Source organism: Thamnophis sirtalis, unplaced genomic scaffold, assembly GCF_051295495.1.
Source record: "Thamnophis sirtalis isolate CommonGarterSnake01/CBP01778 unplaced genomic scaffold, rThaSir2_p1.2 scaffold_7, whole genome shotgun sequence".
NCBI classification, from domain to species: domain Eukaryota; kingdom Metazoa; phylum Chordata; class Lepidosauria; order Squamata; family Natricidae; genus Thamnophis; species Thamnophis sirtalis.
The window spans coordinates 54844993-54862654 of NW_028261387.1; the positions used below are offsets into that span (position 1 = coordinate 54844993).

Sequence of the window (17662 nt, forward strand, 5' to 3'; positions counted from 1 at the left end):
ATATAAAGAAATGTCTGGCAATGATAATATTAAAGATTGAATTGCACTGAACACTTATCACAGCTCTATATAGTTATTTGGGGAGTTGATGGTATGGTAATTCTTAATGCTGACTACTAGAAACTATTTACCAGTTATACATTCATGCATAGTAGAATAAAAATAAAGCTTTGTGAGTAGAATTGAGGTCTTACTTCAACAAAATAGGTTTTTACTGATAAATGCCCTTGATTTGAATATAAATGTATTAGAATTGCATATTTTGAATGGTAGGAGAAAATTATTTTTTATTTTGATGCTTGTATTTCAATAGACAAAAAGTTCTAAAGATTGCATTTCTTCAAATGGGCTGGGTTTTTTTGAGATCATGCAAAACAAGTTTCCCCAAGAGATTTTATGGCGGTTATTAAATGTAGAATTTACCAAAAAGTCCTTTCTCTTCATCTAATCTAATTGGGAAATGCAGTTTGATGTCTGTTATTAACAATTCTTACTGACAATAAATTACTATATGTGCTTTGTATTCCAACCTTCAGATGTTAATTTCTCCTTAAGCTAGCTGATAAAATTCATTAGTTTCTAAAATACTATCTTAACTTTTCCTAGCCAAACACAGCAAAAACAACCCTGATAATCCAGTGTTTTATTTCCCCTCAGACTAAATGGATACAGAACTATTGGTGTGACCAATATGCATACACTTTGTATGCATGTTGTATTTATGGGGTGCTCAGAACTGGTGCTTCCGAAATGGATTTCACTGGTAAAACTGCAGGATGTGCAAGATGAGATTTTCCCACTTACAAAGAAACAGCAAGTTCTATTGTCAAAATCTGGTTCCTCGGGGGCTTTTGGTAAAAAAGCCCCTGTTTTATTTGCTTACTACTATTGCTGCTTCCTCTTTTGTATTTATATACATAAGGGCATGAGTTCTCAGCTTCATAGTCATCACTGAAAAGAGCAATGATTTCTGCCTGCACACTCAGCCTTTTGTTTGCTGCTACCTTCCTGGCTGCTCCTTTAGTGAACCAAGGTGAGAAGATGAATGTTGGTTGAGCTTCTGTAACATTAACCTCTCTCTGTCAACCCACTCTCTCCACAAATAGTTTAAAAATTAGCTATGTATTCTGTTCCAGTTCCTTTCTTCGGAATTTTGATCCTCACCTGGGAGAAAAGAGCTTGTTGGAAGCTCTGGAGAAGTCAAAGGCCAAGGAATTAAATCTGACTTTGTGTTCAGTGTCTGATATTTAGTGATTGAAGACCATTATTTACCGTAAATACAGTATTTTTCTCAGTTATGACTGACTTTTGTTTCCTCACTTGTATTCAATGGAGTTATGTCTATCGGAACTAGCTGGCAATTTAAAAATAATAATCATTGCATGGCATATTATCTCCTTATTACTTTCCATTAGTCTTGATATTTCCAGCTCAGATTTAATGGCTCTAAGTCAAGTGGAGGTTTCTACTGTATTATACTGCAGATTTTAAATATATGCAGTACAATTCTGAGTTTTGTTGGTATATTCATAGATTTAATGAAATTAAGAGCTATCATTATCATTTTCTTGGCAGTTTTTGAACTCCTTGCTATATTGTGTCAATAATAACATATGAAGTATTTTTTTGTTATTGAAATATAGTAAAAAACTAAATTTGAAATACGGTTGATAATAGCTTTCATTTCCTTTTCTTGCTCAGTTTTTAGATTCAGGGTGAATTTCCTTCCACATTTGTACCTGTAAATGTACACAGTCATGTAACTCCAATACTGGTCTTCATCCTGGCTGAATTTAGATAACCGTTAGTTTTCCTCCAAGCATTGTTTGCCTTTTACCTCGCTTATTAGCTTGGCAAACACCTTGAAAATAGTTCTTAAATTAAGAGTAATTCATTTTGTTGTGTTGCATTTAAAGCCTGTCTTTTCTTAGAATAACAATTTTTCAACAGTTTGATTTCAGGATCCATTTACATGATTAAAAATGATTGAGGAAGCCAAAAAGCTTTGGTTTACTGTATATTGATTATATCTATTGATACTAGTGTTAGAAATTAAAAATGGGAAATTTAAAAATACTTATTTGACTTCAGAGACCACCTGAAGTGTAGCTTCTCAGCCCTGAGTATTAGTTTAAACTGAGAAATAACTGATTATCCACTGAACTCCATGGAAGAGTACAGTATGATTGAGAATTGGCCCTTGTCAAAGCTTGCCAATATTTTAATTTACTAGAAATGGAACTTGTTTTCTTGCCAATTTTTGCACAATTCAGATTATTTAATTAACTTATCGTAAAAATATGCCAATATATACTTTTTTTATTCCAGCAAAATAAAGTAGCAAATGTAGTTTCTTCTCTGTTTTATTCTCACAACAGTCTGGTGAGATGAATTTGGACAGTCCCCAAATATATACAATAACGGCTTGAGTCATCATCTAGCAATCCAGCTGCAATGCAACACTGGCTCCAATTAGCCACCTCCAGGGTGACATGCCCCATCGGGGTCACAGACCAGAGCCAGGCCTTCAGGTCTTTTTGTAAGGCCAAAAGTGTGGGTGCAGAGCATACCTTGGGGGCCAAGATGTCCTAAGGGTAGGACCCACAGTAGAAAAGGTTCTTCTAGACTCTGCCGGCCTTGTTTACAGCATTCCCATTCTGGTGGGTGGGGCGGGCCAATCCCATTAAGGTGAGACAGTTCCTCTGATAATCTGGATCCATGCTGTGAAGGGCTTTTAAGGCAAGAAGCAACACCTTGAAGCAAGCTACCCTTTACAGAGTAGACACTGGGTAGCTATAACCACAGACAACAAAACCTGGGTATTACTTTTTCTTTAGTTAGATTTAACTATTTCTCAGTCTTTATAGGATCCTTAACAGATTTTGCTTTCTTTTTTCATGGAACTTTGAAACTTTAAATAATAAAAAATAGACAAGTACCTTCTGGAGAATATGTAATCCCTGCATGTTTTTAAATATCAGCTTTATATATTCACTAATACTGTGTTTAGAATTAAAATTCCAATTTGCTGAAATTATCTTGGCTTACAAACTAAAGGGAAATCTCTTAGAAATTGAAGTAATATGAAATTGCTTCTTCCACAATGATGAAACCAAATATAATGTAGCCTGGCTTTCCACAAAACAAGAAATTCTCACAGAAATTTCTACTTCGTGCAAGATGTCCTGCCTGACGCAAAGCTGTTTGAACACTTATAAATGCCTTCTTACATATAAAGAAATTGCCCAAGTTAGACTCTGAATCTTAGGTAGTGGGAAATGTGCCTGGTTGGAAGGGGAGCTATAGCGTAGAGGGAATGGCCTTGGTGGAGAGTGGAAAGATTCATTATCAATCAAATAAATAAAATAGCTTAAGCTTATACCAGGTGGACATTTATGAAAAAAAAAATTAGGTACTTCTCTCTCTTAATTTATACATACAGTAGATAAGAGGGAGGGGAGGAAATATTCAGATTTTTAAGATTACTGTAGACATTTTAATTAAAAAAAGGTTTAAGGCGTATATGACATCTGTTTCTTGATCGGGTCTACCTTGTAGGACAGATAAGGGAGAGCAACAGGCTAGATGGCACAAAACAGGTCCCTCTTCCAACATTTTGTCTTGTTACTTCCTACCCACCAAGAGATGTGTAAAATGCTCTATGTATGGGACAGCTAGTTGCTAGAAGCCAATATACAGACCAAGATAAATGTGCTTCATCCATATTAAAACTCAGAAACTTGAATTTCAAATAGAATTGTGTCAGGTGAAAAGTGACAAAAAGCCAAAGACAATGGTGGCAGTAGCACAGTTGCATCTGACAGGAGGTAAGAAAAGTAAGGCTCTAGAAAGAGAAATAGGTGGGTCAGTGCAATACTTTCACCAGTATCTTCAAATGCAGCATATCCAATATGCTTTTCATAGCTATTTATTTCTCTACTTGCCCTAAGCTGCCAATGATGTCCTCATTTTCAAAAATTATGTAATGAAGGTAGTGAAGAAGATGTGGGGTTTTTTGTGTGTGTGCGGGTGTTGGTTGGATATTCACCATCAACAAAATCACAGACTTTCTTAATAAATTAAGAATTATGGGTTAGAATGCAGTATTTTTAAAACTGATATGATCCCTCCAGTCTCCTTTATTATTAATTTCATTAAGGTATGAGATCTTTGAAACTTTTTCACAAAATATTCCCATAACTGTTTATTTGATAGGCCTCTAATGACATCTCCCATCTGCTATGGTTTGTCTTCAAATAATCTCTTAAAACCACCTTTCAAGTGAAAAGGACTTAGGGAAACAAAAGTTCTGGAAAGGTGGGTTGGTTGTCCAGCACATGGGCCATGCAAAAGAGGGAGAAGACAAGAGTGCACAGGCCTTGCCATACTTGACTTCTTTCAGATTTTGTTTCCACTGAACCCCAGAAGAATTGAAATCCAGGTTTTAGACCTGTTGAACTGCGACCCATCCAGGATGGTTTGGGAGAATTTCTGAGGTGTTTCTGCTTTGAAACGGCATATATGTTCATCTTAAATCTGCTTATTTCTGCCTGGGTTAGTCCTGATCATCTAAATAAACATACAGAAAAGGGGAAACAACATGAGAGAACTTACAGGAGGAAGTCATGATAATTCAAGATACATAATTCTTATTGGGAGTTATATTATTTATTCATTCATCCATTCCTATCAGAATGGGGAGAGTAGACACAATCTGCTATCCTGGTATGTAATCTCCCAAATATGGAGGCATATTTATGATTCTGATAAAAGAAAATGTTTGTAGCTCAGAGTTGAAATGAGGGGACCTTGTTTCTCTCTGAGCTTGGTTGTTTTGTTGCAAATGTTTCACTACCCAAACTAGTTAGCATCATCAGTGATATCACTTAGTTTGCTTAATGAAATGTCTGCAAGAAAACCAAGGCCGGGCATTGGAAGGATTTCTCATATTTATGACTAAAAAGAACTTGACAAGGTTCTTTTGAAGGTTTTTCAAATACAAGGGCGTACACTAGCACACACGTGTGTACGCGGTCATGTACACATACACACAGTTTCTCACAAGGTACTGTAGCCAATAGGGAATTGAAGTGGACTAAGGAGCTATCAGGAAGCGTTTTGAATGAAAAGGAGACAATAAATAAACTAGTAAGCAAAGATGGTCTTAGGCAGTCCCAGATCAATGAGCAGAAAGATTTCATAATAATAGATCAATTTTTCTGACTCAGATTTCTGGAAGAACAAGACATGAAAACAGATGATCATGCTTTCACTAGCACAAGAATTCCACAGCTCAGATCTTATGCCCTTGATTAAAATAATAGTTTACTACATTCACTCGAAATAGAAGCCAAATCCAGAGAATGGGCATGAAAGCTTATGCAACTTGTACTTCTATTGAAAAGAATCAGTCTTTTTTTTTTTTAAAGCAAATGCTTTCTGTACTGAGCACTTTAGGAATATCTTTTTAAAAACTAGTTCATAAGAAGATGTTTGCACATTGTTTTTATCAATCTAAGAGCCTCCCACAACCCCTTTTCAGGGATGGGTTCCGGCAGGCACTACTGCCCATTTGCTCGTGCGCGCGTACTGCATGCATGTGCACTTGATGCGTGCTGTGCACACAATTGCAGTTCAATTAAAATTGTTATGCGTATGTACAAAACTGAAAAACAAGATGATGGCACCAATGGCTGCAACTGGGGAACCAGTTCGGGGGCATGGCAGGCCTGGGTCGCTACTGTTTCCAGCAACCTAGGCTGCCAAACCACTACCGGTTCGGCTGAACCGGTAGGAACCCACCACTGCCCCTTTTGTTAAGTAGAATCCCACAATTGCTTTCCATGAGATATTATATGTGCATTATTCTCTTGAATGGAACAAAGTTCACATTTACCCTTATATTTTTATTTGTTAAAGGGAAAGAGGATTTTTTTAAAATTAAAATTTGATGTTCAGGGAGAGCTCTCAGAACTTTCTGGAATAAATCAGCTGTAACTCTGCAAGTATGATCACATTCCCTTATATTCCAAGATATGGTGAGCCGCTTCTTAATAGGAGAAGAAATGGAAACTAATCTGGCACATTTCATTGCTGTCTTTTTTCCCCTCACTAGATAGGTGTGGCTACCCACCTAGGTTAGCTTCTGCTGAATTAATGGATGCATATAAAGAAAAAGATTTCTTTCCTGTTGGATCAATAGTGAAATACAAATGTCGACCAGGTTACATGAAAAAGCCAGGGATGCATTCTAGTAGGTGTAAGGAAAACCAACAGTGGTCAAAAGTTCTGGAGCTCTGTAAACGTAAGTTTTTAAAAAATTCTTATTAAACAAATTCTGTAAATTTATGTAAGAGAATATATTTTTCTGCTAAATTCAGACACAAACATTAAATTAGTTTTATACATTTTGTTCTACAATGTAACATGGGAAAGTAGATGTCCTCCTATGTTTTCCACTAGGAAGAACATGTGGATATCCAGGAGAACCAGTGGGTGGTAGATTGCTTGTAACAGGCGATTTTGACTTAGGATCCACTGCAAATTACCAGTGTGACGAAGGGTAAGTTACAGGGAATCCAACATAATTTCCAGTGGTGTTATTCTTCTTGTTTATTTCTTACTTCTTCAAACAGTGTAACCTGAAATTGTCCGGTAAGAACATTTTGGGTGGGATGGAGGAAATCTCACTTTCTCTCACCAGTCATTGGGCAAGGACTGTGCCTAAATGGGGAAGAAGCAGTACTGACTCGGTTGGGAGCCTTCAACCTGCTGCTGCATTTTTATATCTTTCTCTTTTAATTTACGTTTACATTTGCTAAAACATCAGCAAAAATTAGCAAATTAGTTTACATTTGCTAAGAGCATCAGCAAAAATTAGGACTACGCTGAATGAAAAGGAAGGACAACTGTCAGGTTCACAAATTGCATAAATAAATCACAGAGTTGAACATGTTCTTCCTTCTAATATATTTCCTCTAAGGAATAAAAAACAATAGACAATTTCTCCTTCCATTTTTTGATTATAACCATAGAAGACTTTTGCTAAAAGAAGACTTAGCAATTAGGGAAAGTAATTTCTCCTGCACTTTGCTATTTTGCTATCTGTCTCTACACATAAACATATCTGTCTACACACATGAATGCATATAAATAACAACTGACACCAAATGAACAAAAAAGCATGGGATGAATGAATACTAAAATATTTTAGGGGGTCCTTAGTTATCCTTATCCCTGCATTTTACTCAGGCCTGAAGGCCACCTCTAGAAACAACTCTAAAGAGCTCGTTTTGAGCTTGAGTAGACAAATGAATCTAGAATATCCATTTGATCCTAGCCATCTAAAATCTGCATTCTCCTACAAAAAATAAAATGATGATATGTTGGGGGGCGGGGTGGCGGTTGTCTTCCTACAGGCATAGGCTGATTGGCAAGTCTACAAGAAAGTGTAAAGTAGTGAACAATAAAATGGAATGGAGTGATGAAGTTCCCGTGTGTGAGAGTAAGTAGTACTATGTAATATATAAAATCATTTTATTGCTTCATGCCAATATAAGTCCAGAAGTAAAGGAAGTAATGAATTAATTGAAAAGTACATATTCAGCTAAAAAAGACACAAAATATTCTTTTCAGCTTTTGATTTTCCCATTCCTTCTAGTTATTCCATGTTTGCCACCACCAAAAATTCCCCATGGCAAGCACACTGGAGAGTATTTGGATAATTTCTACTATGCAACACTTGTAATCTATAGCTGTGACAAAGGCTACCCTCTTATTGGAAATTCTTCTATTATCTGTATATCTAAGGATGGAGTAAACGGAGAATGGAGTGGACGTGCGTCTTGTGGAGGTGAATTTTCCCATCCTAATCTTTGGTTATTGTGTTCCTTCTCAAGGAAAGACCATCAGCTGCTAAAAAAAATTCTTTCAAATATTTCCTTGGGGGCCTCACACTGACAAACTCGTTATCTCTATTCCCCAGCTACCCAAACTGAACTAATCAGGCCTGACACTTCTAATGAGTGATTCCAGTTTTTTCTTCTTGTCTGCTTCTGACGTGTGTTTCATTTTTCAGTGACAGAGTGTCCATCTCCTCAGATTAAGAATGGAAGGATTGTGTCTGGAGTTTCCAGCACCTACAAATATAACCAGAAAGTTAGCTTTGAATGCATTGGGGGATATGAGATGGTTGGTTCCAGAGAGATTCATTGCCAAGTGGATGGTACATGGGATCCCCCCAAACCTGTCTGTGAACAGAGTAAGGATGAATCTGGATTTTCCATTTTTTTTAACACTATTAAATCCTTGTTCTGTTCTGATATGTGTATTCCATTTTTTCACTCTCAGTAGAAACTATGGTGCTTGCAGCTGGGCTAAGAAACAACTAGTCTATTACTTTTCCCCTGATGTATCATAACAGAGTACATTCTTAATCTGATTTTCCCCCAATCTCCTCTTTTCTTCCTTTAGTGGTTCAATGCCCACCACCCCCAGACATTCAAAATGGGATGCACAACAACCAGAAAACAGGAATATTTCCTAGTGGAATATTTGTGAAATACACATGCAATCCTGGCTATGCTCTGATTGGAGAGGAAACTCTTAATTGCACAAATGCTGGCAAATGGTCGTCTCCTGCCCCTAACTGTGAAGGTACCTTTTGTGACCATGTTTTTTTCTGTAAACTTTTGAAGCAGTGAGATCCAGAAACAAAGGATCACTCTTCACATGAGTTTCCACTTCTTTCTGAATGGGTTGTTTCTAAAGAAATCTCCAATTGAAGGCTGCTTTAAAACCTACCTTTGGTATCAGAAGTAGGAAAATTTAATTGTAGAGTCCAGAATTTTCTAACTATTGATTTGCCGGTTCATTGAAGAGACCCTGATATGAATAACTGATGACAAAAAACCCATTTCTATGTCCACTCCTTTTGGGAGGACGTTGATCTGCTGTCCCCAGCTATAGTGTTCACCTTGGAAAGATTGCAGTGAGCTGTGAATAGTTTGGGAATATTTTATTGCTACTGATGCATGAATTTAACTTTTGAAATTTAATGTGAATTAGAAGCATTAGGGGATACATGATAACAGTGTTCCAATATCTCAGGGGCTGCCACAAAGAAGTGGTAGTCAAGCTATTCTCCAAAGCACCTGAGGGTAGGACAAGGAGTAATGGGTGGAAACTAATCAAGGAGAGAAGCAACCTAGAACTGAGGACAAATTTCCTGACAGAACAATTAATCAGTGAAACAACTTGCCTCCAGAAGTTGTGAATACTCCAACACTGGAAGTTTTTAAAAAGATGTTGAATAACCATTTGTCTGAAATGGTATAGAGTTCTTTTAGAAGGGCAGCATATAAATCCAATAAACAAACAAACAATAAATCATATTTTTTACATAATGACCAGTGGATTAATTTAGCAACTTGGTCATGTCTAGCTTTGTAATCAGTTTGTGTGATTTTGCTGCATTTACATATTAAATGTGAAACAGTTTCAACTTTGTAGTTGCAAAGTCGGCAGTTTGGATTGTTCGTGGATTTTTGTATCTTTGCTTTCATGGCATTAGTTTGTAGTGCTTGCTCTTGAGCAGCAAGTATTAAACTTTCCATTCCTTTCTTGAGGGTTCCCATCTTAACCCCTGCCCATGTAATGTTGTCATCACATTTTCCTTCTATTATTATTATTCAAAACAACAGAATTGTATCACAGCGGCCAGTTGTTTTGCCGGATTTGGCATTGATTACTAGTCGGGCCCCACCCAGGGGCCTAGGACGTCGTAACATATTTTCGTAATATGCGTGCAGATCTAAGCAGTGCGGCCTTTTGCATTTGACTGATGGTGATTTTGTCAATTTTTAACTGTTTTAAATGTAATTCCAGTGCCTTTGGAATAGCACCCAGTGTGCCGATTACCACTGGAATTACCACTGCTGGTTTGTGCCATAATCGTTGGATTTCGATTTTTAAGTCCTGGTATTTCGTGATTTTTTCATGTTCCTTCTCGTCGACCCTGCTATCACCTGGTATTGCGATGTCTATGATTGTGACCTTATTTTTCTCAACCAGTGTGATGTCTGGTGTATTATGCCCCAATATTTTTTCTGTTTGTATGTGAAAATCCCACAAGATCTTGACCATCTGATTTTCGGTGACTTTTTCAGGCTGATGTTCCCACCAGTTTGTTGCTGTTTTAATATTATAATTTTTGCACAAATTCCAATGGATCATTTGTGCTACTGAATTGTGCCGCAATTTATAATCACTCTGCGTGATTTTTTTACAGCAGCTGAGTATGTGATCAACAGTTTCATCAGCTTCTTTGCAGAGTCTGCATCAGAGGATTTTTCGATTTTGGCCTTAATGGCATTTGTGCGGATAGCTTGTTCTTGCGCAGCCAGGATTAGTGACTCTGTTTCTTTCTTTAATGTACCTGTTGTTAACCATAACCAAGTTTGTTCACTGTCCACTTTATCTTTTTTTTCCCCAGAAATTGGCCATGCAGTGCTTTGTTCTGCCAACTCTCCATTCTTGATTTTATCACATCTTTTCTGTATTCTTGTTTCGTCTGTTGAGCCTTCAGTAGATTTTTGTTCTTTACTTCGATTAATAGATGTTCTTGACTTTCTTTTAAATAATCAGCCAGTGCATGTTTTTCTTCTTCAACTGTTTGCTTCACTTGTAATAATCCTCTGCCACCTGATTTTCGGGGCAGATACAGTCTATCAGTATCACCACGTGGATGTAAACTGTAGTGCATTGTCATTAGTTTCCTAGTTTTTCGGTCCAAAATGTCCAAAACAGGTTGTGTCCAGTTAACTATATCAGCTGTGTATCTTATAACTGGTATTGCCCAGGTATTTATGGCCTTGATTGTATTTCCACCATTCAATTTAGATTTCAAAATTTTCCTAACTCTGTTGGTGTACTCTCGCCTGACAATAGTTTTTACTTCTCCATGCTTGATGTTATCCAACTGCAGAATGCCTAAGTATTTGTAGGCTTCATTTTCGTTGCATTTAATTAGTTGGCCATTGGGCATTTCAATTCCCTCACATGCAGTGATTTTGCCCCTTTTTTTGGATACAGTGGCGCATTTTTCCATGCCAAACTGCATTGAAATATCGGTCCTGAATACTCGGACTGTGTTTGTCAATGATTGGATTTCTATTTCTGACTTTCCATAGAGTTTCAAATCATCCATATATAGTAAATGCGAATTTTTTTCAGCTTCTTTGGCTGTTTTTTTTAAGATTACTGATAGTGGGATCATTGCGATGATGAAGAGAAGAGGTGAAAGTGAATCACCCTGGAAAATTCCTCGCTTGATATTAACCATTCCATAGATCTCATTCCCTACTGCCAACTCAGTTCTCCATTGTTTCATCGCCTTTTCAGTAAAGGATGTAATATTTTTGCTAATGCCAGTTGTTTCTAAGCATTTTATGATCCAACTATGTGGCAGTGAGTCAAATGCCTTTTTTAATCAATCCAGACCATATTCAAGTTCGTTTTTCTGTTCTTACAATTTTCTAATATCATTTTATCAATTAGGAGCTGATCTTTTGTGCCTCTGCTCCTTCTTTTGTTGCCTTTTTGCTCTACTGGCAAGATGTTGTTTGTTTCCAAATAATCCATCATGTTATCTGCAATAATGCCTGTGAGTAATTTGAAGGTTGTTGGCAAGCATGTTATTGGTCTGTAGTTTTCAGGTGTTGTTCCTTTAGTTGCATCTTTCTGAATCAAGTATGTTTTTCCAGTTGTCAACCATTCATCAATTTGGCCATTTTGTAAAATTTCATTCAGTTGCCTGGCCAATATTGCATGTAAACTGGTCAGATATTTGAGCCAGAAACCATGTAATTGGTCCTTTCCAGGTGATTTCCAATTCTTTACCTTTTTTTACTCGATTTTTGACCATCTCAGTTGTTATTTCTAATACTTGCATTTGTTTGTTGCCAATGCTTTTCTCAAAGTCATGTATCCACTTTGCTTCTTTATTGTAGTCCTTTGCATTTTCCCACAATTCTTTCCAGAATTTAACTGTGGCTGTTTTTCTGGTTTTTCACTTTTGGTGTCACCATTCACATTAAGACTTTGATAAAAACGCCGTTGGTCTGATCGAAATTGCTGATTTTGTTTATATTGGATGATTCGTGCCTCATATCTTTCAATTTTTCTAGCTGTTGCTGTTATCTGCTGTTTTACAATCTCTACAGCTTCATTGATGTTTCTTGTATCCAATCTATATCTTCTGATTAGCCGATCTATGATTTTGTTGTTTTTAAGCCGTTGCTCATGCATGTTCTTTAAGTTGCTAGCATCTGCCCTTAATTTTATTATAATAATTAATAATAATAATAATAATAATAATAATAATAATAATAATAGTAATAATAATTGCATGGCTAATCTTTGGTGAGATTCACAGCTTTTGGGGCTGGTTGGTAGTTCAACAGCTCGAGTCCTAACCAAGGACCTAGGAACTGTTAATGTAACCTCGGAGGATATAAGCTGTTCCAAGTAGGGTGGTTTTTTGTAGAAACAGAATGTTCAAGTCTGATAAATTTAAAATTTCCAATTAGCGAGGTAGCCCTTTAGGTATTGCTCCAAGGGCTCCAATTACAATTGGGACAATACACAATTTATTTTTCCACAGTCGCTCAACTTCAATTTGCAAGTCCCGATACTTTGTGATTTTTTCTTGCTGTTTATCTTCAATTTGTGCATCTCCAGGTATTGCAATGTCAATGAACCATACTTTTTTCTTTTCAACTATTGTTATGTCAGGTGTGTTGTGGGCCAAGTGCCTGTCAGTCTGAATTCTGAAGTCCCAGAAGATCTTGACTTTCTCATTCTCTAAAACCTTCTGAACCTGATGTTCCCAGTGGTTTTTGCTGTACTCAAATCCAAACATTTGGCACAATTTTCAGTGAATGGTCTTAGCAACACAGTCATTGCATTGTAGGTAGTCAGTCTGTGAAATTTTGCTGCACCCAATGATCAAGTGGTCGACTGTCTCGTCTTTCTCATTACAGAGGCGACATTTGCTGTTGGTGGTAACATGTTGAATTTTTGCCTTCATAGTTTGTGGCTAATTATGTTGTTGTTGTTGTTGTTGTTGTTGTTGTGAGCTCCTATTACTTCTCCCAGCTTTGGCCAACCTAGCAGTTCAAAAGCATGTAAAAATACAAGTAGAAACATAGGAAGCATCTTGGTGAGAAGGTAACAGCATTCTGTGTACCTTCAGTGTTTAGTCATGCTAGTCACATGACCACAGACAAGTCTTCAGACAACGCTGGCTCTTCAGCTTTGAAACGGAGATGAGCACTGCCTCCTAGTGATGGGAAAGACTAGCACATATGTGCGAGGGGAACCTTTACCTTTACCTAGCTTATTAGCAAACTTCACAGGAATTAATGTGCAATATAGAATCTCCACTATTTGCAAGGCAGATGGCTTTTACTTTTATTCTCCTGAGATAAATTTCATTGCTCGTCAGGGGAGGTAAAGGGGGACAGGAGAATTGAATCCTCTTCTTCCATACACATTGTTTCCTCTACAAAGATAAAATAAAGATAATAGTGTGCTGAATGCAATATGCTGCCTGATCTTAGTTGTCAAGGGACACGTTGGGTGGCTGGAAGAGGAAGATAGGACTGTCAGATATTTGGCTGATAACATGTGACAGACTTCATCTTCTACTGCATTCATTTATTTAGCAGCCTTTGTGTTTGTATGTAGCTATTCCTTAGCTGCTTGGGAGTCCTTCTTTGTTTTTAATCTCAACTGCTTCTCACTGTCCTTTGATTTATACTCTCTGACTTCCAATAAAAGATTTCCTGCCTTGGGCCTCATATGCATATCACTCATCCCATCCCCTTCTTACCTTGCCCATCATCAAGCAGGTGAAAATCTGTTTTTACTAATATTATATTTACAAATCAAAGGTGTAGTTCTTTATGCTGGAAGAGGAATATTTGAAATTGTGTTCCATAAAAAGGAAGAGCGCCATCAGTTCTCAAGGAGGCGATTATTTACATAGAACTACACTAGGTTTTACTCCTGCTCTTTGATTTTCAGTTCTATGTTGTGTGAATCCAGAAAATTATTAAATCCAAAGAAGCTTATCAACCCATATTAATAATTACCTTTGAATGTGATTTTGGCTACATTCTAAAAGGCAATCATACAATTTAGCGTCAGCATGATATGTGGGATTTCCGGCATCCAACTGTCAGTGATGTTTAGTGAAGCTGGATTTCATCAATGCCTCTCATAAGTAGAAAACTTAATTAGCTCCCCTCCTGTCTCCCTCCCATCCCTGTGCTTGCCAGTTTCTTCAATGAACACTAAATATGAAAGCAATGTTTATTGGGTGGGTTTCTGAAAATAGCATGCTATTTTCAGAAAACAATATTAATGCCCATTTACTGTATTTATTTATTCATCTGATTTATACAGCCACCCATCTCACCAAACAAGTAATTCTGGGCAGCATGCAACAAAGCTAAGCAGCCAATAGAAACCTGAACACCATTATAAAACCTTAAAAAGACTACAAAACAGAGGAAGAACAAAGTAGTAGCAGACAAAAGGATGATAATAATAATGGAATATATTAGTTCTCCTATTCTCTGGAGCTGCCAGGTCTGCTAACATAACCAGATCTTAAGGGACCTTCAGAAGCTCAGACCTTACCTTAGTGGTCTTTATCACAGCAAAAAAAGGCCCACTACCTCAGGGCTGCCAAATGTGAGTCGCTAGCAAACAGACCCCAAAACATGTTTCAGTCACGGCTGTTCCGGCTGTGTTGCTTCCATGCCCAGCCCCGAGTCATCACAGTTCCCTTTGCTGGATCTGGTGGATCTTCTGTTCTACCATGAACAGTGTTCCCTCTAAGGTGCGCGCCTGCGCGGCCACACACATAATATGGAAACACCGCGCAGCAGTTTCCAAGTGCCGTGCATGATTTTCAATGTTACACTTCCTGTTAGATGAGAGGCCACTCTCCGCTCCCGGCGCTAACTTTTGACCTCCTGGGCTTTCTTTGCATAATGGTTGGAGTCCCTGCCAATTCTGCTCCAAGCTACGGAACATCCAGGCTGATTTATTTCACAGAAATTATACCTCTCCACTCTCGTGGCGGAGGCAGGGAAAGTTTTGCTCTGTGGTTGGTTGTGCAGCCGGACTTAGGTGGCGGGGAGAGAAAGCAGGCGTCTTCCGCCCTCTCTTGCTCACACTTGCCGGTTCCCAGGACAATCTAGAGCCAGCAGGGAACGAGCGACGGCTGTTGGCTCCCATTCGGATTGGATTGCGCCCACCCCCTCCTGGCAGAGGCTTCACTTGACTGAAGTGGGGAAGCTCATTAACTGGCCGCTTTGGGGGGTTCCGACTGGCTTTCGGGGCACAGTGGTATGGGGCACCGGGCAGAGAAGGCGCCTCTTTTCCTGTTCCTCTTGGTGTTGGCAGGGAAATCTTGGGGAGGGAGGAGGAAAAGTGGCTGCAGAAAGGGATAATGCTGGTCCCTTCATGAAAAATTACTTTTTCAGTTAACTCTGCCTGGCATTAGTTGGGGGAACAGAAATATTAGTTGGCCAATTCTAAAAGAGAGCACCACAAAGAACTTAAATTTTTTTTAAGAGAACTGGGTTTTTCATTTATATCATATGTATGAACAGAATTAACACAAATTGCAGATACCAATCAAAAATAAAGAAAAAAAAGGATGAAATAATGCTCATTTTTAAAAACTCAATGAAAATAAAAACAATATACCAAGAAGGTGGCATACTGGTTGTGATTTGATCTCTTCGGGGGATCCCGGGGATCCCCTATACAAGTATTTTAATATTGCAGACCTGCAGTATTATAAGTCATACTGATATTATAGAACACTTTTTAATTAAGCGGGTCCCTTGAATAAACATAACTTTGACTTTCAAATAACACTGATTTCGTTGTTGTCTTAGGTAACATCTGTGAAAAAAAATCAGGTGCATGAAAATGTACCACTCAAACACTATACTTTTCGGCTCACACTGAAAAAAAATTAGAGGGAACATTGACCATGAACAGTGGGCGGTTTTGCATCAGCTGAAGATTTCGGATAGTCTTCAAGGGTAGCCCCAGTTACAGTGCATTGCACTAATCAGGAGGTCACCAAGGCATGAGTGACCATGAGTAGGATCCCTCAATTTGGGAATGGGCACAAATGGCGCACAAAATGAAGTTGTGCAAATCCCCTTTTACTGCAATTGTCATCTGCTCATCAAGCAGGATTCCCAAATCCAGAGGGATCCACATATTGAAAGAATGCTTAAGAACATTTCACAATCACTTTTTGAGGGAGAATTGTTTATTCTTAAAATAAATGTATTGGACCAAAGTACATTCTTAATCTGTTTTTCTTCCCAATCTTCTCCCTTTGTCTTCTAGTGGTGATATGCCAGCCACCCCCAGTCATTCAAAATGGAATCCGCAGTAACCAGGAAACAGCAGTATTCCCTAGTGGAATGCTTGTGAAATATACATGCAATCCTGGCTATGCTCTGATTGGAGAGGCAACTATTAAATGTATAGATGATGGCATGTGGTCTTCTCCTGCCCCTAACTGTGAAGGTACATTTCATGACCACAGCATTTTGTATTTTGGCTCTTCAAATGTTGAGGTATTTTTTTAAGTAAGGAAATTAATCAGAAGATTGATGCACAAAATCTAACAATAAACACTCAGATCATTTTTCCTTTATTTCTTCTTTTTAAATCAGGAGGCAACTGTGGCATCCCCTTCAGGTTAGACTTTGCAGAGCTCACTGATGAGTATCAGAAAATGAATTCCTTTCCTGTTGGGTCATTGGTACAATACAAATGCAAACCAGGTTATGTTAAGCTCCCTGGAATGAATGCCTCTTCTATATGTATCAGGAATCAGGTTTGGTCAGAAGTTCAAGAATTTTGTAAAAGTGAGTGTTTTTTCCCCTATTCTTAAAAATAGGTGGAAATATTCTCCATTTTTACAACTTCTTTTTTTTTTGGTAGAAAAATCATGTGGCCACCCAGGAGAACCAGAAAATGGTAGACTGATTGTATCAGAAGATTTTCTGTTTGGTTCTACATTAAATTATACTTGTGAGGAAGGGTAAGTGTAGACAAAACTTGTATGATTTTCATTTGTTTTGCAATAAGACTGGTGGATGAAAATTTTCATCCTGATTTTTCAGAGGAATAGAATTTGAGCTGGAATAAGTTTGCCAAGAAAATTTTTATCATGGTCAACTGAGCGCTCATAATTCCCAAGTAAGTATGTGCATCAGCCTTTTTATATGCTACTGCATGCACATGCATACTACTACCTTTTCTTATAATCCTTTGGATATATATATTCTCTTCGTTTGTCCTATGTATGTTGCAAAATGCCCTGCTTTGGGGATATATATATATATATATCCCCAAAGCAGGGCATTTTGCAACATACATAGGACAAACGAAGAGAATAAATGCATGCATTGCAGAACACAAGAACACAGTAAAGAAAAAAAGAAAAAACTTCCTCCCTTTTCCAGCACCTTAAAGCTACAGGACATGAAATTAATTTTGAAGGAACGTGGTTAATCTCCAAAACTGAACACTTCAACAAGAGAATAATTATGGAAGCTAT

The 17662-nt window shown here is 37.8% G+C and overlaps 2 protein-coding genes across 2 annotated transcripts in view; both read left to right on the forward strand.

The window, feature by feature from the left end:
* LOC106554305 (complement receptor type 1) overlaps nt 1–51 on the forward strand; it is an 82099-nt gene extending 82048 nt beyond the window's left edge. Inside the window, exon 23 of the mRNA XM_087720852.1 lies at nt 1–51. This exon is cut by the window's left edge and continues 865 nt beyond it. The gene's annotated coding sequence lies outside the window, so the exon portion shown is untranslated.
* A 664-nt stretch (nt 52–715) lies between these two features.
* The window catches only part of LOC106555378 (complement receptor type 1), a 97685-nt gene continuing 80738 nt past the window's right edge, over nt 716–17662 (forward strand). The window contains exons 1-10 of the mRNA XM_087720853.1: nt 716–1033; nt 6116–6304; nt 6463–6562; nt 7419–7504; nt 7661–7852; nt 8078–8260; nt 8473–8655; nt 16441–16623; nt 16773–16967; nt 17044–17143. Coding sequence (XP_087576979.1) covers nt 964–1033; nt 6116–6304; nt 6463–6562; nt 7419–7504; nt 7661–7852; nt 8078–8260; nt 8473–8655; nt 16441–16623; nt 16773–16967; nt 17044–17143 — 1481 coding nt within the window. The 5' untranslated portion in view covers nt 716–963. The remainder of the gene's footprint in view (nt 1034–6115; nt 6305–6462; nt 6563–7418; nt 7505–7660; nt 7853–8077; nt 8261–8472; nt 8656–16440; nt 16624–16772; nt 16968–17043; nt 17144–17662) is intronic.